The sequence below is a fragment of the Ictidomys tridecemlineatus genome, chromosome 3 (assembly GCF_052094955.1).
Source record: "Ictidomys tridecemlineatus isolate mIctTri1 chromosome 3, mIctTri1.hap1, whole genome shotgun sequence".
Classification (NCBI taxonomy): Eukaryota; Metazoa; Chordata; class Mammalia; order Rodentia; family Sciuridae; genus Ictidomys; species Ictidomys tridecemlineatus.
Window position 1 is genome coordinate 78,026,507 of NC_135479.1, and position 26,078 is coordinate 78,052,584.

The 26,078-nt window shown below is 40.2% G+C and overlaps 1 protein-coding gene across 1 annotated transcript in view; it reads left to right on the top strand.

The window, feature by feature from the left end:
* The window catches only part of Col6a5 (collagen type VI alpha 5 chain), a 137,993-nt gene that overhangs the window by 72,213 nt on the left and 39,702 nt on the right, over positions 1-26,078 (top strand). The window contains exons 19-33 of the mRNA XM_005326998.5: positions 143-208; positions 613-666; positions 5,032-5,067; positions 5,573-5,635; positions 7,202-7,264; positions 8,510-8,572; positions 11,341-11,403; positions 13,759-13,809; positions 13,925-13,960; positions 16,495-16,557; positions 17,552-17,614; positions 19,806-19,841; positions 19,985-20,021; positions 21,807-21,818; positions 23,928-24,415. Of these exons, the coding sequence (XP_005327055.2) occupies positions 143-208; positions 613-666; positions 5,032-5,067; positions 5,573-5,635; positions 7,202-7,264; positions 8,510-8,572; positions 11,341-11,403; positions 13,759-13,809; positions 13,925-13,960; positions 16,495-16,557; positions 17,552-17,614; positions 19,806-19,841; positions 19,985-20,021; positions 21,807-21,818; positions 23,928-24,415 (1,194 nt within the window). The remainder of the gene's footprint in view (positions 1-142; positions 209-612; positions 667-5,031; positions 5,068-5,572; positions 5,636-7,201; positions 7,265-8,509; positions 8,573-11,340; positions 11,404-13,758; positions 13,810-13,924; positions 13,961-16,494; positions 16,558-17,551; positions 17,615-19,805; positions 19,842-19,984; positions 20,022-21,806; positions 21,819-23,927; positions 24,416-26,078) is intronic.

The following is a 26,078-nucleotide window of genomic DNA, read 5'->3' on the forward strand; positions in this document are numbered from 1 at the left end:
TACTTTAAAAAATCCTAAGTTTCAAATTGGAGAATTTTCTCACACTTCTTGTCCCTTAACCTTAGTAGTTTAACAGCATACCATTTGGGGTGAGGAAGCTGATATTTTTGGATTCTAAATTACTTTTAAAATCTTCTTCTAGGGTAATCCAGGCCGAAACAGTAACATCAAAGGAAGAAAGGGCTCCAAAGGAGAACAAGGAAGACAAGTAATTGGATCTATTTTACATATATGAGTTGATTAACTTCATTATTGAGCTAAGCAAAAAATTAGTAAAATGCATAACCCTTCTGTAATTGAACACACATATCTATGTTTAAAGGGGCCTTATTTTGTTAAAATAAGTCATGTTCATGGCAGGTTACATTTTTACGGGAAAATTATTAAATCTCTGGCAAGTGATGTCATTTGGGAAAACTTGGAGTGGCAGGATATGTTCCTGTACCTTTTTCTTCCTTAATGACTATCTAACCAGCAGCATTAATATACAGAATGATTCTAGCATGACACTTTCATTTTGCTGTTTTAATAATATTTGATGATTATTACTGATACCTCTAAATACTCAGAATCTTTTGCCTTATGATCTTGGGGGAATGATTGTGTTTTTAGGGTACAACTGGGCAGAAGGGTGCACAAGGAAGTCCTAGTTCCAGAGGAAGCCGGGTAAGTGTTTCTGCAGACACTTATTTTCCCTCCTATCCTTTGGAGGTTCCATAGAGGCTTTCAAGTTATTTGTTGCTACAGAGTCATCTGATTCCAGGGACCACACATTTTCAGGGGTTCTAACTCTTGGCACTGTTGACATTTGGGGCCAGACAATGCTTTGTGGGGGCCCTAGACATTGGGGGTGTTTTGCAACATTTCTGATCTCTACCTACTGCAGGTCAGTAGCACCACCCCAAACCCCTCTCTATTTGTGACATCCAGAAATGACTTCAGATATTGTCATATGTCTGTGGAGATATTGTGGGGGGTGGGAATGGGAGTCAAAAATCTCCCCAGATGAGAAACACTGTGATAGAGTCCGCCTTTCCCTTTCCACCTTCCAGAAGCTTTTGAATATCTTTGAAGAGAGTTGATCACTTGAGCATAAACGCCCTCTCCTAGCATCTGAGCATCTGTGAGCTATGTCAGAATAGTGTGAATTTGGGAGATTACATGCTTTCTCTTTACATGTTGCCAATGGAAAAGAGGAATCACAAATAAATTCTTCTTGAATGGACCAAAACACTGGTGATTAGGGTCAACTCAGGGGCCACTTCAATGTCCTTGAGTAACTTGATAGCATCCATATGATATCAAGCCTATCACGGCAAAAACAGGGGCATTAGATTTCCTGATATTTGAAAAGAACAACCAAGAAATCACCTTTCCCGCTATGAACTACTAAAGTTAGGGACGATATTTGTAATGTCAGAAACTCCTCGGTCTCGTGCTCAGTGTGGACATCATGAAAAGAGAATAATGGGCAAAGTTCTTGGTTTTGGCAGTCTTGTGCAAGAGGGAACTGAATGTATTTGGCTTTCTTTTCTATTATAAATTTGGAATCTTTTCATCTTTCCTGTGGGCTGCTGCTTGCTCGCCCTTCTTTCTAGGATACATAGAGGAGATAGTTTTCTGCCGCCTCTTGCCTTTGTTGATCATTTTTAAAAAAATGTTTAATTTTTTATTTCTCTTTGGTGCTGAGGATTGAACCCAGTGCCTCACATGTGCTAGGCAAGTGCTCTACCACTGAGCTACAGCCCCAGGCCCTCTTTTGTTGATCTTGAATCATGTTGAGGAAGGGAAAGGATGTGAAATCCAATGACTGAGGCTTCCCAGTGCTTCTGGGGACGTTCTTTGGAACTTTGCCCTTTTCTCCATATAAGAGAATTCAAATCTAATAAGAGGAAGCAGTAAAGCAGCAAGATCAGCTAAATGTAATAAATTGATTTTTTTAAAAAAAATTTTACACAAATAGAGCACAACTTTTCATTTTTATGGTTGTACATGATGTAGGGTCACAGCATTTGTGCAATCATACCTATGCATAGGGGTAATAATGTCCATCTCATTTCTCCGTCTCCCCACTACACACTCCCTCCCTTGCCCTCCCTCCCCTCTGCTCAATCTAAAGTTCCTCTGTTCTGCCCCTCTTGGGTCAACATCCACTTATCAGAGAAACCATTTGGCCTTTGGTTTTGGGGATTGGCTTACTTCCACTTAGCATGATATTCTCCAACTCCATCCCTTTACCTGCAAATGCCATGATTTCTTTCTTCTTTAAGGCTGAATAATCTTCTATTGTGTATATATACCACAGTTTCTTTTTCTATTCATCTACTGAGGGGCATCTAGGCCGATTCCACAGTTTATCTATTGTGAATTAAGCTGCTATAAACATTGAGGTGGCTGCATCGCTGTAGCATGCTGCTTTTAAGTCCTTTGGGTATAACCCTGGAAGTGGGATAGCTGGGTCAAATGGTGGTTCCATTCCAAGTTTTTTAAGGTGTCTCTATACTGCTTTTCAAAATGGTTGTACCATTTTGCAATCCCACCAGCAATGAATAAGTGTACCTTTTTCCCCACATCCTTGCCAGCACTTATTGGTGCTTGATTTTTTTGATAATTGCCATTCTGACTGGAGTGAGAGGAAATCTTAAGAGTAGTTGATTTGCATTTCTCTAATTGCTAGTGATGTTGAACATTTTTTCATAAATTTGCTGATCACTTGTATATCTTCTTCTCTGAAGTGCCTGCCCATTTCCTTAAACCATTTATTGTTTAGATTATTATTATTTTTTAGATTAAGATTTTAAAGATACATATGTATTATTGGCTTAAGAGAAAATACTTTCAATATGATGGAGCTTTATAACTGATACATTAATCAGGCACTTTCAAAAAAGAGGTGCTGGGGTAGGGTAGGGGTCATCCTTGGATAGGCTAGTCAATGACTTTTAAGTCACTCTAAGGACTGGAGGTTCTCAGTCCCCTCCTCCTCTTTTACCAAACTTTCCTGCTGATTGGCTCCTTTATGACTTCTTTTCTTTGGAATTAAATAATGCAGTGTTGACTTAGGAACACATGAAGCTTTTTGACCCTCTCCACCACCCTTCCAACGAAGGACAGAATTCTGCACGAGGGTCAGAGCCTCTTAAACGCTGTCAGATTCTGAACTACACAACTAGACTCCAGACGTTGCCTCCTGCATGACAGAATTTCAACTTGTATAAAGGTATAAATTAAATGTAGCATCAGCTGTCACTACAACTATGGATCAGCTCACTGGAACATACACTTAAAAAAAAAAAAAGAAAAAAAAATACACTTGAATGTGTATTCCAGTCCTGTTACCTTTTGCCTGCCACACAGGAAGAATCCTTACAAATATTTATATTTATCCTGTGTTTTGTACCAGGTCCATCTATTTCAAATATTAATTTGCTTAAGCCTGATACTATGTCCATGAGGCAGATAACTATTGTTATATCCATATTACAGATGAGAACATCAAGGAGCTTTAGGCAATATGCCCAAAGTTACAACAGCTAATAAGTGGCAGAGCTGGAATTTGCACTTAGATGTCTTACTTCAGAGACTGGGCGCCCGGCCACCCCGGGTGAGATTCATTGTGTAGGTGTCTTGTGTCTCACAGGCTTAAAGAGTAGAGCTGAGTTCAAGACTACCTGACTTCTAGGTTACATGCAACAAACATTTTATCCTGGGTTTTTAATGGAGACAGAATTGAGAGATCATAGAAAGAGTAGCCTCCATGTCTAGTCACATCTGGCTACAATCAGCTGATAAGTCACCTTGGGCAACTTCTCCTAAAGTGCATTTGCATTTTAAAAGGAGAGTATCTTGAGTCAAAGGGCAGAACTTTAATGGAAAAATTCTAGCCATCTGTCAGACTGGTGGAGATGGTATTTGGGCAGGGTGTTTATTCTAAGAAACTTCAGGTAGTGGACAGTCAAAAGGAAATGGCAGGGGCTGGGGATGTGGCTCAAGCGGTAGCGTGCTCGCCTGGCATGTGTTCGGCCCAGGTTCGATCCTCAGCACCACGGATACAAGCAAAGATGTTGTGTCCGCCGAGAACTAAAAAACAAATGCTAAAAAAATTCTCTCTCACTCTCTCTTTTTTTTTTAAAAAAAAGGAAATGGCAGTATGGAAATAATTTCTATGCCGCAAATGAATTAATAGAGTTGTTTTAAGTATTTGTTTTGTGCCTAGAGGAATCATAAGTTTGTTTATCTTAGCACAAAGTGAATGGGAGGTCGAGAAGTTTCCAGAGTACTCTTAAAGGTGTGGGGATTGTGGTGGTGTGAGTGGGCAGATTTTTATTGTATTTTAAGGGAAAAGAAATAGGAGTCTGGGACCTGAATCATCTGGCTTGGTCACCTCTGGGAAGGGCAGATGATGCCCCTAGGTGGCTGCTCTGGTAAGGAGCAGACAGGTGGGGCTTGAGGGATCAGCCTGGCTATTCTCTGGTGAACCTGGTGGTAACATCTGGACCATCACAGAGTGCAGGGGATGCTGTCAGCCACTTTCTTCCTGTGGAATCCCATAGAGGCAAACTTTAGGTGCCCATAGGAAATCCCTATGTCCAGCAGCTTCACTCTTTGCTAAGGTATACTCAGAAGCCCAAGGCAGAGAGACAGATATGACATTCTTGTTCTCTGTGGGGAATTCATATAGAGTGCTTTGTGGGTTTGCCTGAGAGGCAGTATTAGAAGACAATTCTTTGGGGGGTGATTTGATTCTTCAAACAGCCTCCTGAGTATTAATTACCAACATAATATTAAGGTCAGAGGTCGTCAGACTGGCGGCTGATCTGTGATGACATTTAGATTAATTTGCAATCAATCCCCCAAATGTTGATCTGCAGTGAAGCACCCAGTGTGAAATATTGTGTGTGGAAAGTGCCTCAGGGAAGTCCTTTCTGTGAGCTGCTCACTACTTATGTCAATCAAGGAGTGAGAGAGACTGGTTGCCCATAGGAGCCCCTCCATCCAGGCAAACTGACAATTTTGTCTGTTCTGTTCCAGGGACTGGAAGGCCGAAGAGGGTCCCCAGGTGCCCCGGTAAGTATCCTTTATTTCCTGTCTTCTAGGGTAGAGGGGACCAAGAACATTTCTCCTATGCAGATGGTGCTGGGATAAATGAATATTGAGGGTGCTATGGGAAGTGCTCAGCACCGGATGTGATCCCCACCAACAAGTAGGAAACACAACCAATAATTCAACCTCCAAAAAACAGGATAGGCCTGATCAAGGGCAAAACCTTCAAAGATGCCTTGCAGATAAGAATTCTCGCACAATTCCAAGTGCTGTGAATTTGACTGATTTGCATGTGCATTTGGGAATTAATGTACATGAGAGTGAAATTCTTTTTAAAAATAAGAAAGAAGTTTTGTGTTCATTCCTTGGGCAATCTGGAAGAAAAAAATCCTAGGCAAAGTAGGGGGTAAGCCACTAGTCAAATAATATAGTACCTATGTCCTACCTATGTCCTACATACCATAAAGAGAAAATCTATATGGAAACTCATGTGGAGAAAATCTTGATGCTGGAAACTCTTGTCCAATAGGGAGAACCAGGAAATCCTGGACCTCAAGGTATTCAGGGAGCTGATGGATTACAAGGTTCACAGGTATGTTGGAATATTCCATTAATGTGGTTATTCTGATGAGAAGAACTGGATAGCTCTGTGAAAATAAGTAATTGAGAAATTTTTACTCTGTACCCTCACCACATTTATCATTTCTCATCGTGGGGGGTGATTTTGGGATTTGGGACCCACCAAACCTACTCCAACATTTGCAGTTCTCAAATAAGCTTTTTATAAGAAGAAAGGTGTGTTCGCCTAGTATTGTGTCGGGGTGTTTGTAATAATGAATGCTGGATACCTTAATATTATATATTGGTAATTAATATTGACATCAATCAATTGGTTTTCTGTAAGTGAAATCCTGCATAGAGACTCCAATAAAGGAAAGTTAGTGAGAAGTCTGAGACTGTTATTCAGAGTACCTGAAGCTAAATACACAGGGAACATCACTTCTAGATTATGGCTGAGCATTATGGGAGCCATTTACATTTCTTCATGGTCTTATCATTAGTAATAAGGGCATCAAAAATTAGAGCAACTGTTTTGCTCTCTTCCATGCCAGAAAGAAGCCATGGTCATCCCTAGAGTATGGCTTTGTAACACATGGGTATTTAGTCACCTTATGGAGTCCACCTTGTATGGGGCCCACTTTAAGCTTGGACAGATCTGGGTGGATATTCTTATTCTAAGGTCTCATTTTTCTTCTAGGAAATTCCAGATTGTTAGTACCAAACTGGAATTTGGTATTCTCTTGAGTGCTTCTGGAGTCCCTGAAACAAGCCACGAGCCAGCAGGTTCTGGATTGAGTGATCATAGAATCAGTCTAGACCCATTCACAGGCTTTAGAGTGCAGGAGTTGTGTGACAATTACCTGCAACTCGGACACTCCACCCAGTAGCTCCCAGGCAGCCGGGGACTGCTTCCAGGTGGTATTTTGATAACGAGGAACATTATTTTGGGCTTCTTTTTCTATGCGAGAGAACTCTATGAGAACCATGCATCTGAAGGCAAATAGGTCAGAAAAATATACTTTGAATCCTTTGACAGGAGTTTGCTGCTAAAATGTTTCTTAGTGCTAACTTCAAACAACTTTGCTCTCTATTTAACACATTGTTAAGCAGGTAGGCCCAGGGAACCATCAGAAGAACCTATTTGTTGTTTGTGTCTTCCTTTTTATATGGGTTTTCTTTCTCCTCTTTGGTCTATTTTTATTTCTCCCTGTAGGAGAAGGATGAGGGTCTTATGCCCAGGGAAGGAATTCTATAAGATCTGTACCACTGAGTCTGGGCCTGTCCTCGGTGACTCTCCTAACACAGGCTTAATCTCCTAGTTAGAAGCCTTCTTGAGGGGTTGGATCATTGCTTTTCCTCTGTGGGGGGGTGCTTCAAAAGCACTCACCAAGAAAGTGAGCTTTGGGGCTGGGGTTGTAGCTCAGTGGTAAAGTACTTTCCTAACACATGTGAGGCTCTGGGTTTGATCCTCAGCACCACACAAAAATAAATCAATAAAATAAAGGTATTGTGCCCATCTACAACTAAAAATAATATTTTTTTAAAAAGAGATTTTTATTGACATCATTGCCTTGTATTTCTTTTGTTACCACAAAAGGGGTCAAGTGGAAATCCTGGCAGGAAAGGAGAAAAAGGAAGCCAGGGGCACAAAGGACCTCAGGTGAGTGACTGAGACATTGTGGTCAATGGCTCCAACCTTTTCCTCTTACTGCAAAACATCTTCATATATTGTTTATTTTTAAATTATCTACATACGGATTATTTCACTTTTGCATTACTGTGGGTTATATTTTTAGCGCAGTTCAGATTACACGCCTAAGTCACGCCTCTTTTTCCTTCATGGGGTTTAACTCAGTACAGACCCACTTCATCAGCCTAAAGAAAGCATCTTACAGGCCAGGTGTGGTAACCATGTCGGTAGTCCCAGTAGCTTGGGAGGCTGAGGCAGGAGGATCAAGAGTTCAAAGCCAGCCTCAACAAAAGTGAGGCACTAAGCAACTCAGTGAGACCCTGTCTCTAAATAAAATACAAAATAGGGCAAGGGATGAGGCTCAGTGGTCAAGTGCTCCTGAGTTCAATTCCTGGTAACACCCTGCCACCCAAAGAAAGCATTGGCAGAATACAAATATGCTGAACCATGAATATTTCCTCCCAAACCTGATACATTATTGTACTACATTTTTCTACTTTCTCTAACTTCTAAAAATCATCTGTGCCATGCACATGTCTCCTTTGAGCTTAGATATTTAAACTTGAATGTGAGTGATTCCCTGCTGCTCCAATCTCTCTGATTCCTAAATCCAGCTCTTAAAGTTATCCACTGAATCTGCTTGTTTCCTGAGTAACAAGAGCTTAGATAGTGAAGAGTGTGTGTGAGACATTTTCTGAATCTGTCCAGTTCTTAAGCTCAGACAGCAAGAGTTCAGAAGGCGAGGGATGCCTGTATTTGCTCAGTCATCTTCCTAGAGGGTGTGTGAAAGACCCTCTTGCCCATTTTTAGATTGGAAAACTGCAATATATCCTGCATGCCATTGTGGGTGTGCACACAGGGTCATGCATACAGGCAGCAGCAAAGTGGCCCGTTCTGTCAAAATCAGTGCATTGCAGCGTCTCCCACGTTTGGAAATAATGTTTGTTGAGTCCGTAGTGACTTTCTCTTTCTCTCTAAGACCTCATATGGACTAGTGATGACCCAGCAGATGCAGACCTGTGGTCCTCTAAGTAGGATTGGGCCTTGAGTCATCTGTTCAGCCCAGATGCCTTCCTCCCCTGGGTGGCTGAACCCCTTGTTAAGGAGGCGTCAAGGGGCTGCTGGGAATGACACGAAGAAAAGTGAAACACTTCTAATGGGTTTTCTAAGAATGGCTGTGGTCTTAACTTTTGCATCTCTCCCTTTTCTTTTCAGGGCTCTTCTGGGCTAGTGGGACCTAAAGGGAGCATTGGAAGACCTGGACTTACGGGGAGAAAGGTAAATGTTGTTTCTTATGGATTTCAAGCGCTAAGAGCAAAAGTACATGCCTCCTTTCTCTGATTTGTTGTTCATTTCCCATGTGATGAATCCAAGCACCACCAGCATCTGCTAACCTGTTCCTTTTTTTACAACTGCTCACCTCTCCCTTTACTAGGAGAGACACTGATCTTGCCCATCTTGAGATAAAGCTGAGAATTCTTCTCAACTCCATGATTTCCTGAAAGCAGAACGTGCTTGGTGGCTGAGTCAGGTGGGGTGGGGCAACATCAGAACTCAAGTCTGTTCCTGTAGGTTGTCCTCTAAACTCAATCTACCATGCCAGGTGGCTCTGTTGGAGATAGTCAAAGAAAGTTATTTGCCTCATCAGAATCTCACTCCCCTGCTTAAAACCATCTGTCAGATTCCCTCACTGGGTCACCTTCAGGGGCCTGGGTCTGTGCAGTCATACAGGGCCTGAGATGGGCCCCTGCTTGATTTAAGGCTGTGCTCAATCCTGGAAATGCTTAATTTCTGAGCAAAGGGCCTGTTTTCCTTTTACACAGAGCCCAGCAAACTATGTCGTCAGAGGTCTCTTCCCCATGACCCTTGGGAAAATCTTCAAAGCTGAAGGTAGTAATAAGATAAATAAGTCCTGGGGAGCTGACATAAGCATTTTGGCTATAGTTCATGGTACTGTATTGTATAACTGAAATTTTGCTAAGAGAGTAGATCTTCAATGTTCTCACATTTAAGAAAGAGTGGTAAAAAAGAAAGAGTGGTAACGTCACTGGAAGAGGGGAACTCAACTCAGGACTAGAGGGATGCTTGACTGTGAAGGAAAAGAATTTCAGCATCTGTGGGCAGAGGTGTATAGATTTATTTGGGAAAGCAATAGTAGACGCTCAAAGGAGAATGCAGGCCATCTTGAGAGCAAGGGATGATGCTTTTGGGCTTTTCTGGTGCTTCTTTTAAAGGAAACTTGGTGAGGTGTGGGTGTGGGAAGGTATGTGAGGATGATGTTTTCAGGACCCTTAGGTTGGCGTGGTCTCTGTTATCTGATGGGTAGATAATGCTGTCAGGCCCCCAATGTTATTGGTTTCTTAAAATCTCCTCTATTAACTTACTCTATTTATTGGTGGACAAATTAACAGCCTGAAAAGTAATTATTCACAGGTGAGTGAACTTAGAACCTTTAAGATTTCCCAGATATTTGGGAATATCTAAAAAGCCTGGAATAGCTTGAGGTACTTTAAATTAACATTGTATTTCCTTGCTCTTTCTTTATGTCTCCATTCTACCTAATTTTCTGATCTCCTCTATCCTACCTCAGTCATAAATTGAGGCAGTAGATGTGCTAACTAATGTGATGTGGGTAATAATTTCATAATATGTGTGTGTATCATAGCATCATATTATACACCTTAAACCTACACAGTTTTGTCAATTACACCTCAATAAAGCTGCAGGGGGTGAGGGAGCAGCTTACGAGACCCCTTGCTGTTTACCCCGTTTAGTTGAAGGCTGTTGCTCATCTTCCTCTGGTGAGCCATCTGGCCTGTCTCCACCTTCTTTTTACCTTCCTCCAGCTCACACAACATTCTTAGGGCTTAACTTCCCTGTTTCTTTCCCTTAGGTAGCCTCCCCAGGCTCACAAATCAGGCGTGCACCCCCCCTCTCTCTGCTTCCGTAGCACCTCAAGCTCTTAAAAAATTTTATTAGTGCATCATAATTCTACATAAAAATGGGACTCATTGTGACATATTCATGCTTTCACATAATATAATTTGATTAATTTCATTCCCCAGTATGTCCTCTGGCCTTTTTCTTTCCTCCCTCTCTCAATCTCCTTTCTCTACCCTATTGGTTTCCCTTCTATTTGTATGAGGTCCCTTTCTTTTTTTTTTTTTCTACCTTCTGACCCTTTACTATCTGAGTCTGGCTTATTTGAGTTCAACATGTTGCTCTCCAATTCCATCCATTTTTTCTGAAAATGACAGAATTTCATTCTTTATGACAGAATGAAACTCCATTGTGTGTATATATACCACATTTTCTTTATCCATCCATCTGTGGACAGACACCTAGACTGGTTCCATAACTTGGCTATTGTGAGTTGTCCTGCTATAAACATTGGGTATGCATGTATCACTATAGTATGCTCATTTTAATTTTTTTGGATAAATACCAAAAATTGGGGTCATATGCTCGTTTCATTCCCAGTCTTTTGATTTCCATAGTGGTTGTGCTAAATTACATTTCTACCAACAGCATCTAAGAGTTCCTCTTCCTAATAGACCACCTACATGCTAGAACTTGTGATTTGTATTCCATTTTTTTTTTCTGGTACCAGATATTGAATCCAGAAGTGCTTAACCACTGAGAGCCTAATTCTCTTTTCAACCAGACAACCTGCCCTTGTTGAGGGCAGGACCATATTTATCATGCTCAGTGGTTTATTTTCCAGGACATTAATCAATTGTTGGATGAGCAAATGCCTCCGCAAACAAATCAACTTTCCCTGGAGTTCATTTTTCTACTCTTTGCTTCTCCTTTAGTTCTTTCATGAACACTGGGAAAGCAGTAACTTGAGTTGAGCTCTGGTCTGTGCTTGATATTTTTTGCTTTCCTTTGGGAAGATCATTACTTGTACCTGTCCCCCTGCTGAGCACTGACGGCACCCCTGCCTCACTGGGAACCTGGAGTCCCCACATCCAGAACAGAACATCCTTTGGTGGGAGCTAGGTTTGATTGTACTAATCTGAAGCTCTTATTGTCTCATGGACTAGGGAGAACCTGGAGAACTTGGAGTTCCAGGGCCAGTGGGGCCGGCTGGACAGCGGGGAAAACAGGTATGAAATTTGAAACCCTTCTCCTCCCAACTTCAAGTGCTAAGTTCTGAGGCAAGGAGAAGGGGGATGTCACTATTGGCACATGCATCTGTGGTATGGAAGGTACTTAGGCATCTGGGAAGATGTGGGGGCATTTCTCCAAATTTCTACATCTCTCTCTCTCTCTCTCTCTCTCTCTCTCTCTCTCTCTCTCTCTCTCTGTGAGTCTGCTCTATCTGTTAAAGTGAGGGAGAATAACAAGGGGGAGGCAGAGAGGATAATGAATGAGTTAGAATAGGGCATTGCAGTATTTTAGCAGTCAGTATGGCCATGTAGATACCTATTGCTGAACAACGAAACTTCCCCTTTCTCTCCTTATAAAACTCTAGGGCAACAACAGGAGATAGGAGGGTAGGGCCAAGAAAGAGAGCATCACCTTTTCAGGTTCACACTCTCTCCTAAGTGGCTCTGGTTGTACCCAAATCTCAGCTCTTGGAACACCAAATATTAGGATAATTATTTCACTCCTTTTAAAAAAAGTAACATTTTTATTATAAACATGATGTGTACATATTATAGAAAATTTTCCAAGTATATTATTGACCACAGCTTAGATGCAGAATCAACCTAAATGTCCAAGTGAATGCATAAAGAAACATCACACACACACACACACACACACACACACACACACACACACAATTCCACTTTAAATAAAAGAAGGAAATCCTGTCATTTGTGTTTGAAAACGTGGATGAACTTGGATGACATTATGAGTGATGAAATAAGCCAGGCATAGAAAGGAAAATACTGTACCACATAATCTCACTTACACGTGAAATGTAAAAAAAAGGCAAACTCAGAGAAAATTGATGGTTCTCAGAGGCTGAGGGGTCGGGGACTGGGGTGATGTTGGTCAAAGGAGACCACATTTCAGACAGGAGGAATAAGTTCAAGAGATGTGTTGTACATCATGATGACTATAGTAAATCATAATGTATTGTGTTCTTGAAAATAGGAAGGAAGGAAAGGAAGAAGGGTGTGAGAGAGGGAGGGGAAGGAATTAACAAGTAACCACAGAGCCAGGAGCTCACAGAGAAATGAATATAAGGACACAGCAAGTTCCTGATCTGTTGCCATCTCCCACAGTCCACTGTCTCTACAAAGGCTTCCTGTCTTCCTTCATGGAAGTTTTTATCCATAAAAGTAAATCAGAGTGCTTGTAGAAATGGTCTGGCTTCTTCAGTCTTCAAAGTGCCTTTTCATGATCTAATTTGAAAACATGAATATTCAAAAAGGAAAAAAAGAAAAAAAAGAAAGGAAATTTACCAAGCTTAAAAATGGGCAAGGGATATGAAAAGAAAAATTTATCTACCATCTCATCATTTTGAGATTTTTTTATTCATATCCTGGAGATAGCAAAAAATAAAAATAAAAAAGAAGGAAGAATCACTTTATTTTCCCTTCTTAATAATGTATCATGAGCATTTCTTCCTAGTCTTGACAAGTCGCTACTTTTTTCTCTCAATGACACTTATTAGTTTTCAAATATTCTACCTTAATTTATTTGCCCAATCTCTTATTATTAGAGATTTAGTTTTATTTCAGGTTTTCATTATCCTAAATAACACACCAATGAATATTATTATACCTAACTAAAATTTTGGACAAATGCAATGTGTTTGTGTGTTGTTATTTTTTTTGCCATGCTGGGGATCGAACCCAGGGTCTAGTGCTTGCTAGGCAAGGGCTCTACCACTGAGCTATATCCCTGCTCCATCTTCTACATAGAAGTTTCTAGAATTTGTATAGTTGGGTCAAAGAGTATGTACATGTTTAATTAGGCTTTGAATTCTACTTGTCTATGCCATTAGGAAAATTCAAACAATATATAGGTCCACGAGCAGGAGAATGTTTGGTTTAGGGCCCCCACACCAACATGGATATTTAACTTTGTTTTCTCATCTTTAACATTGACATAAATGTTATCTGTTCAATTGCATTTATTTGGCTCCTAGTGGGGATAAACACCTTTTCCCTGTATATCTATTTGCCATTTAGCATCATTCTTTGGGTAATTCCTCACCCATATTCATTGGATCAGCTCCTAAGTTTCCAATCAAGAAATGGCCACTGGGTCTGAGTCCTGAACAACCATCCTTCTATTTCCTGCACTGATTAGAGTGGAGATGGCTGAAGAAGTACCAAGGCATACCTCAGGAACTGAGGGAAACCTAGCAACACACATGTTCCCAGGGTTCAGGGTCACCAAGCAGGCCCCCTCCACCTGGAGGTCCACAGTGCTTCTCTACTGGTACTGGGTACATTTAGTTTTTTTCAACTCTGAGAAACTGAAATGATTTGGTGTGTTTACAGGGAGATTATGGCATCCCAGGTTATGGTAATAAGGGACAAAAAGGAGTAAAGGTAAGTATGAAAAACAATTCTTTTTTAAAAAATTGATAAATCAAGCCTAAATAATAACAGAAGAAACTGAGGAAATGGTATGCTGATTTATTTGTTTTCTGCTGAAAAATTACAGGGTCCAAGAGGATTCCCTGGAGATATAGGGCAGAAGGTACTGTGCACATGAACTTCTTTTGTAATTATCGTGATCTTCACCTTCTTAAGAGTTAAGGTTGTAGGTCTGAATGCAGTGGGAAGGTGGGGGCTGGGTGGGAGCAGTGCAGTTGTTTCTCCCAGAGCTTTATGACTCCTATGAATCTTTGTATTGGAAAAGATAGTCCTGTCCTTCATTGCCTGAGGTCCCACACCTTGAAACCCCACCTAAGGTACCCTTGGTACTTTAGTTCTTCCTTCTTTTCATGATTTCTCTGCCTTTGTTATCTCATTCACTACCTTGGCTATTACTACTTGCCCTTCATTATTGCATTCTTTGTTTCCTCTTGGCTGCAAGATGAGAATAGTTTTCTCATCGATCTTTTTAAAAATTTATTTATTTATTTATTTATTTTTGCTTTACGATTAGAATAAAGGACACAGAGATCTAACCCACAAAATTACAACTACCTTATATTAGACGAAGGTGCCAAAAGCATGCACTGGAGAAAGGATAGCATCTTCAACAAATGATGCTGGGAAAACTGGAAATCCATATGCAACAAAATGAAATTGAATCCCTATCTCTCACCATGCACAAAAGTCAACTCAAAATGGATCAAGGACCTAGGAATCAAACCAGAGACTCTGCATCTAATAAAAGAAAAAGTAGGCCCTTTTTTTTTCTCCATCACGTGGGGCTAGGCCCCAACTTCCTTGATAAGACGCCTATAGCACAAGAATTAAAACCAAGAATCAACACATGGGGTGGATTCAAACTAAAAGGTTTTTTCTCAGCAAAAGAAATAATATGTGAGGTGAACAGGAAGCCTATATCCTGGGAACAAATTTTTACTCCTCACACATCAGATAGACCTCTAATCTCTAGGGTATATAAAGAACTCAAAAGATAAGCACCCCAAAAACAAACAATCCAATCAATAAGCGGGCCAAGGACCTGAACAGACACTTATCAGAAGAGGATATACAATCAATCAACAAAAATATATGAAAAATTGCTCATCATCTTTAGCAATCAGAGAAATGCAAATCAAAACTACTTTAAGATACCATCTTTGATCTTCTATTTTGATCTTTTCCCTGCTTCTGTTGGTCCCAAATACTACAGTCACTGGATTTTCCCCAAAGCATAGCCTCACTATGCTCCTTCCTTCCTTCCTTCCTTCCTTCCTTCCTTCCTTCCTTCCTTCCTTCCTTCCTTCCTTCCTTCCTTCCTTCCTTTCTTTCTTTCTTTCTTTCTTTCTTGTACCAGGGGGTTGAACTCAGGGGCATGCCACTACTGAGCCACATCCTTAGACTTTATTATTTTTTATTTTGAGACAAGATTTCACTAAGTTGCTGAGGCTGACTTTGAACTTGTGATTCTCTTAGTGCTGGGTTTACAGGCATGTGCCTGGCTTTTTATGTTACTTTCTTGATCAGACCTCTTCTAGAATTCCTCCTGGACTATTAGATTGAAGATGGGTCTTCTATTTCAACCAAAGTAGCTCACATTATATGTGTATGCACAATGATTCTGTATTAAGATTTTCTGTTTCAAAAAAGTGTTCAGAATAGTGTTTTCCACATAGTTGGTGCTCAGATCAAAATGCAAAATATAGGTTAAAAAATAGAATGATGTCTAATCAAATCCCCTAGAGGAAAGCAGCCAGTTTTTGGATTCTCTTAAAAAGTATTTTTAACTGATGATTTACCAAAATAGTCTTTCTTTAGGCAGAAAAGGATACAAGGGAGATAAAAGGAATTGGAGGAGAGGGGGTGGAGATGTTCAAAGTATGTCATGTGCATGTATGGATAAGCCACAATGAAACCCATTATCTGTATAATTAAAATGTACTAGTGAATAAAAAAAGACAATTCCAAATTAAAAAGAAAAAAAGGACACAAGAAGAGACTATATGAATAGCTATTAGGACAAGAGTTCTCCTTATAAAGGATCTGTTTTCTAATTTACTGATAAAGGGAGGAAAATTTGCATATATAAATTTACTGACATAAGTGAAATAAGCATATTTGATAAATAACTGTTAAAATTAGTTTCTCATCAAAGTCAGAAAAATTTTTTACCTTCAACTTTTAAAAATAATTCATTAATTTAGGAAATAATTAATTATTTTGTATTTTATATAGTCAGTACTTTCTATATTTTCCATGGTTTTTAAGCATTTTCTTTGGATAGTTTTAGTAACTGGAAGTCATTGAGTTGGTATTTATATGCAAATATTTGCATTATTTGAATATTTAAATAATTTAGGGAATAACTAAATGGATCTCATGATAGTTCCAAATGGCAGGAAAAGATGACATTTAATGTTGTATTGGCCTCCATTAATATATACATTATAATTCATTTTTTTTTTTGGTATTGGGGATTGAACCCAGGGCCTTGTGCATGCGAAGCAAGCACTCTACCAACTGAGCTATAGTATAATTCTTATAAGAGCAATTCAATTTTGGTTTGGAGACAATTTTTTTTATTCTCTTGTAGCACATATGTTAACATCTTGATTTTTTTTTTCTCTGACTCTTCAGGGTATTGTTGGTGATCCTGGAATTCCTGGGGACCCTGGACCCAAAGGGTTTAGGGGACTATCAGTAAGTGACCTGGGATTTCAGAAATAGTAAATGTTTCTTTTGCAGACTCTGCTTTCATGTTATAATATTAAATGTGGGTTGTAGCTCGATCCCAGGGGCATCTAAAATGCCACTAGCTAGCTATGTGACCTTCAGTATACCTTTTGAGGGCCTCTGTTTCTACATGCTAAGAACTAAACATAGTGACATCCAAGGTCACTTTCAGTTCTAAAAGTCTACTGTACCATGAATCTGAACTACCGTAGAGATTTACAAATTGATGACTGGCTGTTGCAGAAATATCAGTGCCTTTCAGTCTTTTCTAAGGCACATGTAATCCCAGAATATTATTAACACTGTGTATGGAAATGAAACCGTCATCTTCCCTCAGGGTCCCTGAGGGTTTTCTGATGATTCTTCTACCCATAAGAAGGTCATATGGGGTATTTGTTTGGAATAAGAATACTAAGATCTTCTAATTATCAAAATATGGACTAGATTTTTTATGCTCATTTAACTCCAACATGCTGAGACAAGCATCCTTTTCATTTTAAAGTTTGAATGCAGCTATCAGTGGTCCCCCTCAGTGTGAAAGAGATGTAATTCAACATAAACTTTGCATCTGGCTGGATACATTTCAGTGGGCACTCATGTCCTGCTTCTTATTTATCTTTTACAGATGAGAAGCTTTTTTTAAAAAACTAGATCTCTGTGCACCCCAGTATATTTGCTTTTTCTATTAGTTCCAATTCCAGTTTATGGCTAATTTAGATTTCAATGCACAGCTGGTGCCAGAGCACAGTATATCACTGAATGAAGGGCTAAGAGGTAAATGGATGCTTACCAATGATTAAGAATGCAGAGCTTATATTACAAGTGAACAATTGATCTGTCTTATATTAGCAGCTGCTCTCTTTTAAAAATAATCTTTAAAAAATTATAAACTTTGATTAAAACTGAGGTAGCCCCCCATGAATAGAAAAATGTTGACTCGACTGTATATTCCTATCTGCAGTTCACCGTAGGCCAGAAAGGGGAAAGTGGACTTCCAGGATCCCGAGGCCTGCCAGGACGGAGAGTGAGTATTTGCATGAGAACTAAGTAGTATGTGCTGGTTTCTGGTAGATTCCATAGAAAGGGCACAGCACTTGTAGTCAGAAGCATTAGGTTTGAATCCAGATTCTGTTTCTTACTAGGTAGTATGCCCTTGAGATAGTCACTGGGTCTCCCAGTTTATTTCTAAAATGGGGATGACATATCCTCTCCGACCACCTCAAAAAGTAGCTGTGAGGATCAGATAATCAAATGCAAACACTCTGCAACCTTTAAAGTGCAAATATTAGGTGCTATTGTGATTTATTACTGAAGGTTTTAAAAAAGAAACGGGATTGCATGAACTTTGCAAAGGTATCCTAGCAAAATGTCCATCACGTGAGACAGTTGATAAAGTTTGCCAAAACCATGATTTTTGCCTCCCTATCCTCCAAATTAAGACTTTAGAGAAAGCTGGAAATAGAACGGCAACTTCTCACTCTGATACTATTACAAGAGAAATGTCACCTCTGGAAGCATTCCCAGGCAGTCAGGTACATCTCCCACTGACCAAATATCCATAATCTCGACTTTAGTTCCTCTGAGGTGGTTGTAATGATTTAGTTACAGCTCTCTCCCATCACAGGCACAGTCAGATAAGAACTAAATATTGCCAGCACCTGTGGTTTGTGGAGGAACCCCAGGCAGCATTGTGTAAGAAATGGATAAATTGCTTCTCTTGCTTTATGCATCAAGGGGTTCTTGAACTTTGGATTGTATAATGGAAAAAAAAAACAGGATTGGTCTTGTGATAAACTGATAATATAATTTTTTCTTTCTTTTGCATCAAGGAATGGGTGAATATTCTTAGTCATGTGGGTGATCATCAAGTCTCTGTGCCAGTCTTGTCTGCTCTGGATTGATCTTTCCAGATTCTGGGGCTGTCATTTGGGCCCCCCCACCCCCATCTTCCTGGTCTTGCACTTGGCCTGACTGATCTGGACTGTAATGTGGCTTCTTGATCTCAGGCCTTTGATCCTCAGATTTGCTTAAGAACTTTCTCAAAGTTATTGTTAAGCTTACTCTTTCAGGACACACTCTTCACAGGTGTGATTCTCTGTAAAATGTGGGCTTCCTCCTCCATTTATTAGCCAGAAACTGTGATTCTTCTGTCTGCTTAAGGTGTCATGTATTCTTTTCTGTTTTCTGCCATAACTTGAAAAAGGATGGTTGAGACTCTACCTTTTAGTGATTTGCATCAGAAAGATAATATGCTCCTACGAATAGAATCATGGATACCATATGATTCTGATCAACACCAGAAGCACACCATGGGTTACCTCTGCTTTTGGCAAACATTTACCTGGTTATTGGATGCATATACACATGCATGGATGGTTGGATGAATGTAGAGAACCAGTTGTCATTGAGGACAGAGATTCTTGCACTGACATCCATGAATAGGCTTCTGGGGGGCAGGAGTCCATAAAATTGTACAAGTGTGAGCACATAATAGCATTTTTCTGAAATGAGCATACTAGCATTCATTAGTTGCTTAAAGGGATCTACACATGAAAATATATTACGAACCACTACTCCTAAGAAACCTAATCCCGATAAAAGGAAATAAGAAGAGGAAAAAAGAAAAGCTCAAGATGCTGAGAAGTAGGATTAACTTCTTTCTAGAAACCTTCCTTGATTTATCTCACCCAATTGGTTTATTGCTTTGCTCCATGACCTCTTGGCATTTAGAGCTTAGTGTGTAAGCTCTTACTTGAGCTCTTATTTCCACTTTGCTATGCAGTTGTCTTTGGTTCTTTCACATATGTTGGGGTTGCATTTTTAAAATCCCTAATTTGTAACCTAACCGTATCCCTTCTTAGCACCACCCTTTGTGAATTCTGCTCTTTACTGTTTTATGCATTCTTACGAGAAATGCCTTAAGTGTTGCATCTTTCATACAAATATCTTTAGGAAATGCTTTTGCTTCTTCTTACCACCCTAGAAATAATTCAGTTCATTTTGGGTAGACATTAGATTACCTAATCTACATTGAAATTTAAAAAGTTTGCAGCCTTGATGTGAGTGGAGAAAATGTCTTGTAATGAGCCCACCAAAGGGAGAACTTTAACTGCTTTCTGTCAGCTGTGCTGTTTAAGAAAGGTTTTGTTTTCTTATTTTAATTCTAAAGACTCTAGTTCACAAGCCAATAACTCGCTCTGTTTTTGTTTTCCTAGGGCCCTAAAGGCGTGGCAGGACAGCCTGTACATTCTGTACGTATCTCCTAAATCATGGGGGAAAAAAAAAGAAAAGAAAGAAAATTCTAATCAGTTTACCAGGAAATAAATACAATCACCAGGCAATCAACTGTATTTATGTTTATTTTCTCTCTCTCTCTCTCTGTAAAAATTTACAGCAATGTGATCTGATCAAGTTCATGCGGGACCATAGTCGTGAGTATTTACGTGTGTCGTGAAGAAGTTTGTCAGTGGTTCTGGGCGCTTGGGATTAAACCCCACTTAGCACAGGTCTGTGGAATCAGAAGGCTGAATTCACTGATGGAGAAGCCTCTGTAGCAGGATTTGCCTACTGTGGGGATATCTCACATCAAAGGTGGGAGGAAAAAAGGGTATAAGTAAAAATGTGTGAGCTCCTGAGGGGAGATGCATACAAGAAGAGAAGATATGCATACGGGAAACAATTAGAGACCAACTCAAAAGGTGTATGTATTTGCTCACATTAGTAATATAACAATTATGTGTAAAAGGATTGAGAGGGCACTGTATTAAGGGAATGAGCGTAGCAGTTTAGGGTTAATTACTTAGTTATTTAGACATTGACATCACTCGAATTCTGGTGGAGGGAGGTGAGAACTAGAGCCTGGGACCACAGGGAGGGAAGGAAAGAGCCACTGTAGGGGGAAGAAGTGGGATGATCAAGCTCCTTCCAGGTTTTGCCAGTCTTCTCAGTGAAATCAAATATCTTCCCAAGGATGACCCAGGATAGGTGGAAAGTGTCAGGGAGGAGAAGACTAGTTGTTGGAGGGTTTGGACTTTGAAGGGAGAAGTTTTCCAACACTAGATGAAAGGAGTCAGTAATTAGAGGGTTGAGGAAAAGCAGGTAAATAAATACTTAGACAGATAGAGGAAAAGTGATTTCTCCCAGAGTCAACCAGGTTTGATAGATTCAGTCCCATTAGGTGAGTCTAGATCCATTGATTTGCCTGTAGCCTTGCAGCTGGGTTGGAAGTTAGCACATGAAAGTTCTCTGTCAGACAAAAGGATCTGATTTAGACTTTGTGATGCAGAGGAGATGTGGGTTTATGGGTACTGATGATGACCATCAGCATCGCAGTGGCCATAGGACTAAGACAAACACAATAGTGTTGGTGAGAGCTGATCTGGTGCTGGGATACCTGGGCAGAAAACACCAGTCTGTCACTTTTATATATAGTTTATTAATATATTAACTCTTTTATTAGATTAGCGGGACTCATTGCTTCCTAAGAATTGAATAAACTGAACATGGAAATTTTCAGGGCTGTGGTTTCTTAAAGATTTACCCATATTGCCCTCATGTGGCTCAAGTTTACGGAGTAAATCAATTGGAGACACCAGATGCTGTTTTACTGAAAGAAACTCTTGGGTTTCCCACCCGCCCCCCCCCCCTTTCTTCTCTCTGTATGTGGAGATCACTCGAACAGAGGAGCTATATTTTTAATCCGAGACAAAGTTCATTTGAAAATCCCCTCATCGTCCTACAAGAAAATAGAGGTTCCCAAAGAGTTCATCAGGGAAGAAAACAAAGACCCCATATTTCAGTCTTATGTTGCTGAATGACTCTCTAAAGGCTCTAAGAAGAGAGACAAAACAAATTGAATTTCAGCTATCTTGTCATTTAATCAGAGCCTCATCTATTCTAAGACAAGTGATCAGTGTTTCCATTTCACCCCAAATTCTGCTCAGGTCATCTGTCCATAACTCGTAGGGAGAAAATGTCAGGAATTAACAAAATTCTGTGGATATCTTTCTCAATCCTTTAAACTTGGCTTCCTGTAATGCAGAAATTAGCCTCATTTCCAATTAGAGTCAAAGAAAATCTTAAAACATTGTTGAATATTGTTTTGGATTATTTTTGGTCTGTGTTCCAAAAATGTAACAGACTATTCTCTCTCTCTCTCTCTCTCTCTCTCTCTCTCTCTCTCTCTCTCTCTCTCTCTCTTAAATATATATACACAGCTTGTTGGAAAGGTAAGTGTTCTTACCATACTATTTCTTGATGAAATAATGATTGTGTCTGGATGAGACCAATTTGAAAGAAACCCTTACCTCCCTTGGAAAATGGACTTCTTCCTTCTATGCAGACGTTTTTCTTGTTTTCTTACGGCTGTAACTGTCATTGTCATGTGTGACCCAATTGTACCTTGAGGTGCCTTAACCCAACCCCTCCATAGTATTGTCTATTCTAGATCCTGCCAGTTTTCAACTCAGCCTCTTAATAGAGTAGATCCTGGTTGCTGGGAGATCCAGGGAACAGACTGATGAACCCTCCACTGCTCTGTCTGCACTGTCCCTGTTGATATTGTCACCATCTTAGAACTGCAAGGTGACCTTTCCTCTCATGACCCACATGAGCGCCTGTGATCTCAGCAAGTGTCCACCACTTTTAAACCTTGCTGTGCCTGTGGATGGTGTATCTAAGGCCTAGAGTGCAGTTGGTGTTACGTGACTCCTTAGATCCCTTTGATGACATGGCCATTGAAGCCAGCTATCTCAACTTTAAGATCTCCTGGTCTCCTGGAGGCCTGCTAAAGTAGACCCTCAGGATCTTAGATCATCCCACAGTCTGGAACCTTTCACTTTAATTGTGCAAAAAATTTCCTTGCACGTGATAAATGCTCAATCAAAATTCATGGATTACGATTAAATGTGTCAATGTTATGTGTGACCCGATTGTCCCTTGAGCCAGGTACTGTACTGGGTACTGGGAGGAGGGGGAGAATACAAATAGAAATCAATTCCACCTTCTAGGAGATCCTGCAAATATGTCAGTTTTAGAAATGCTTTTCAACCACTTCGCCAATCATTTTTAGCATAGAGTTAAGAAATAAGGAATACTTCCATTTCTTATTCTGTTGTTCAATATCAGTTTTCATATTTTAAAAACTCTCTACAGTAAAATTCCTTGATTCAAAACACATCTCTAAATTAATACTTTTCTATTATGTCATCAAGAATAGTGGTTGAGGGCTGGGGTTATAGCTCAGTTGGTAGAGTGATTGCCTCACATGCAAACACCTTGGGTTCAATCCCCAACATCCCAAAGAAAGAAAGAAAAAAAGAGAACAGTGGTTGAGATGCAGAATACTTTGAGTTAAATGTGCTTTGGGGATTAACCAGATTGGAAAAAAAGCCTAAGTAGATAAAGTTGATTTTTTTTGTGTGTGTGTGTGTAATCGTTTTTTCTATGTTCAGACTGTAACAAGAACATCTAAAAATTAGGTTTGATGCATATGGAAGATTCTCTAGGAAATTCCTAAAGTTCAGACATCCTACGTCTCTCAGTACTGAGTTGGGAATTGCACACAGTTCCATTTTTGTAATAGCTCATAGCCAACTTGTGTTGGCCTAAGCCGTTCCTTTGTACTGTCACTCAGGCCTTCATTCAAAAACCATCTTCCACAAAGCCCCTGATATAACCCTTCTTGAGGAACAGCCTCTGTCCTCTGAACTCCCATTAAGCCATCACTCTGTGCCTTACTGTATGAGGATCGTTTCCAGTCCACAGTTCTTGAGGGCACAGCTGTGTTTGGCTCCTGTGTGCACGTGTTGCAGAGTAGATGTCTCACACTGCATTTTGAGTGGTAGGCACTTAATAAACATTTGTTGCTTAAGTGGATAAAAATCTGCCAAGTGACTTCATTTTTAAATAATTTTGAAGATTTTTTTAAAGGAAAGGACATCTGCAAAATCCCCAACAAACTATAATTTCCTCTTATACATTTTTCATATATGTGTACAGTAAAATTCACTTTTTGGTGTGTGTGCAGTTTTAACAGCTGCATAGATTTATATAACCACGACTCCAACCAGGACACAGAACAGACTCCCCCCATTTCCTCTTAAAGTGCACACTGATAGTAGGCTGTGAAGTCTGAGCAATACATAGCGCAATATTACTTGTGTAACACCTTCGAGTTGACAAAGCATGTTCCTTATTTTTCATGTGGACACCCCCACATCTAGAGCTGGTTGAAGTTCTTGCTTCACCTGTGTGTACCAGCTTCCCTGGGGTAAAGAGCATGGGAAAGACTTTAATCCAGTGAAATAACAAAATACCTGTGCTTCTCATTTTTGTAGAAAAGTGTCCAGCATACCCCACAGAGCTGGTGTTTGCCCTGGACCAATCCTCTGGTGTCACTGAACAAAGGTTTAATGAAATAAAGGGCATCATCACTTCCATTGTCAATGACCTTCATATCAGGGAAAATAACTGTCCTATGGGAGCAAGGATTGTTGTGGTTTCCTACGACTCAGACACCGACTATCTCATCCGTTCGTCTGACTACCGCACCAAGAAGCAGCTCCTCCGGCTTCTATCCCAAATAAAATACCAAGTCCCTACAGAGGCTCGGGACATTGGTAATGCCATGAGGTTTGTGGCCCGCCATGTTTTCAAGCGTACGTACCCAGGAGCCAACGTGAGGAGAGTTGCTGTGTTTTTTAGCAATGGTCAAGCCGTCAGCAGGTCATCCATCCTCACAGCGACCATGGAGTTCAGTGCTCTGGATATCAGTCCGGCAGTCTTTGCTTTCAATGAAAGAGTTTTCCTGGATGAAGCTTTTGGGGTAAGAAATTCCCTTGGTGACATCTTTATTTTTAAGGTAGGGGTATGGAACAGCAGGATGGAAGTGGTGGGGGTCAGGGGAGATGTGTGGCCTCTTGATCCCCTTTGTACCTTTTGAAGCTGTGTTGTTGAGAGTGTCCATGAAATCCAAAACGTGATGATCACAATACTCAAGAACAGTGCAGCCACCTTGGCTCAGCTCCTGCTGCATGCCAGGTACTGGCCCTAGAACTTCACAGACATATTCATGTATTCTCACGATACTCAGAAGTGAATGCAGTTGTTTGTTCCATGTTAAAAATAAGAAAGTGCAGGCCCAGAGTGTTCTGGCAACTTATCTACTTCTGTCCAGCTGCTGAGGCGCTAAATCAAGAATCAAATTGAGCTCTGTCTGAAATAAAGGGCCATGAACATGTCGCTCTCTAGCCATCTGCAGGCCTGGTGTTTCTGTTTCTCCGATTTATCATCTGCTCACAGTATCTTATTAAACAGTTGGTCTTAACCTGTGATAAATTTCAGGGGATCATCTTTGATCCCCTAAAATGTTTCAAAACATTTGATATATGTGAACCATTTTTTCCCCCAAAGAGTTTCTGTCACTTTTGGATCAATAGACTTTGGAGGGATTAATGCTTCCTTCTACTTCCCCCTAAAAACTAAGGTCCAGTGACAACTCCATCTAAGGACCAGTGACACTTAAATGTATTCAGATTATCCATGGAGTCACTGCTTCCAGAGCTGGATGAAACCATTATGTTGTTTAAATACACACACATACACACTTCTACTGTGAAAAGACAGGCAGTTCTCTGTGACATGGAGAGAATCAATCTCCTAACACACCTAGGAATTTTCTGAAAATCAGAGCCACAGAAAGAGTCATAACAGATTCTGACAAAACGGATTATTGGAACTTGAGGTCCTAGGTTTTTCAGTTTTCCTGCTGCCCTTCATTTTTCTCCCAGAGGGAAACAAGTGACAGTTCTGCTTTTAGAGCTGCGTCACATTCTAGAAAAAGAGAAATCTCAAGATAAACTTCAAAATCAATCTTCTCCTCTGATAAGACCAAGCCCAAACCCTATGGAATCCCTAGCAGAAAAGAGACTCCACTGCTCTTGTTAGCAGTCACTTGTAATTCACAGTATCTACAGTAACTGACCCAGGAAGCTCTTTCTTATCACTCTGTTCTTACCGGATAATAACCTCACATGTGTCATGCTTGAGCAAGGCTCCCTTCAGTGATGGCATGAACATCTCTGCCTCTCCACTCTTCTCCATTCAGGATACCCCCTTAGCCTCTGCCCTCCTCTCCTTTCCACCGTCTTCATCAGTTCCTCTCTAACTCCATTCTGAAGGTGTTGAACTGTTACCCTTCTGTCTAAAGGTGTCTGTTTTCCCATATACTTAGCAACATTGGATTTTATCTATCAGGCGTTAAAAAAATTGTTGGCACTATAATAGGTTACAACGAGTACCTCATTGTTGTTGCTTTGATTGAGATTTTTGCGTGTGATATTAAAAATTTTTTTAATATTTATTTTTTAGTTGTAGTTGGACAGCATACCTTTATTTCATTTATTTATTTTTATGTGGTGCTGAGGGTCGAACCCAGGTCCTCGCCCGTGCTAGGTGAGTGCTCTACCGCTGAACCACAACCCCAACCC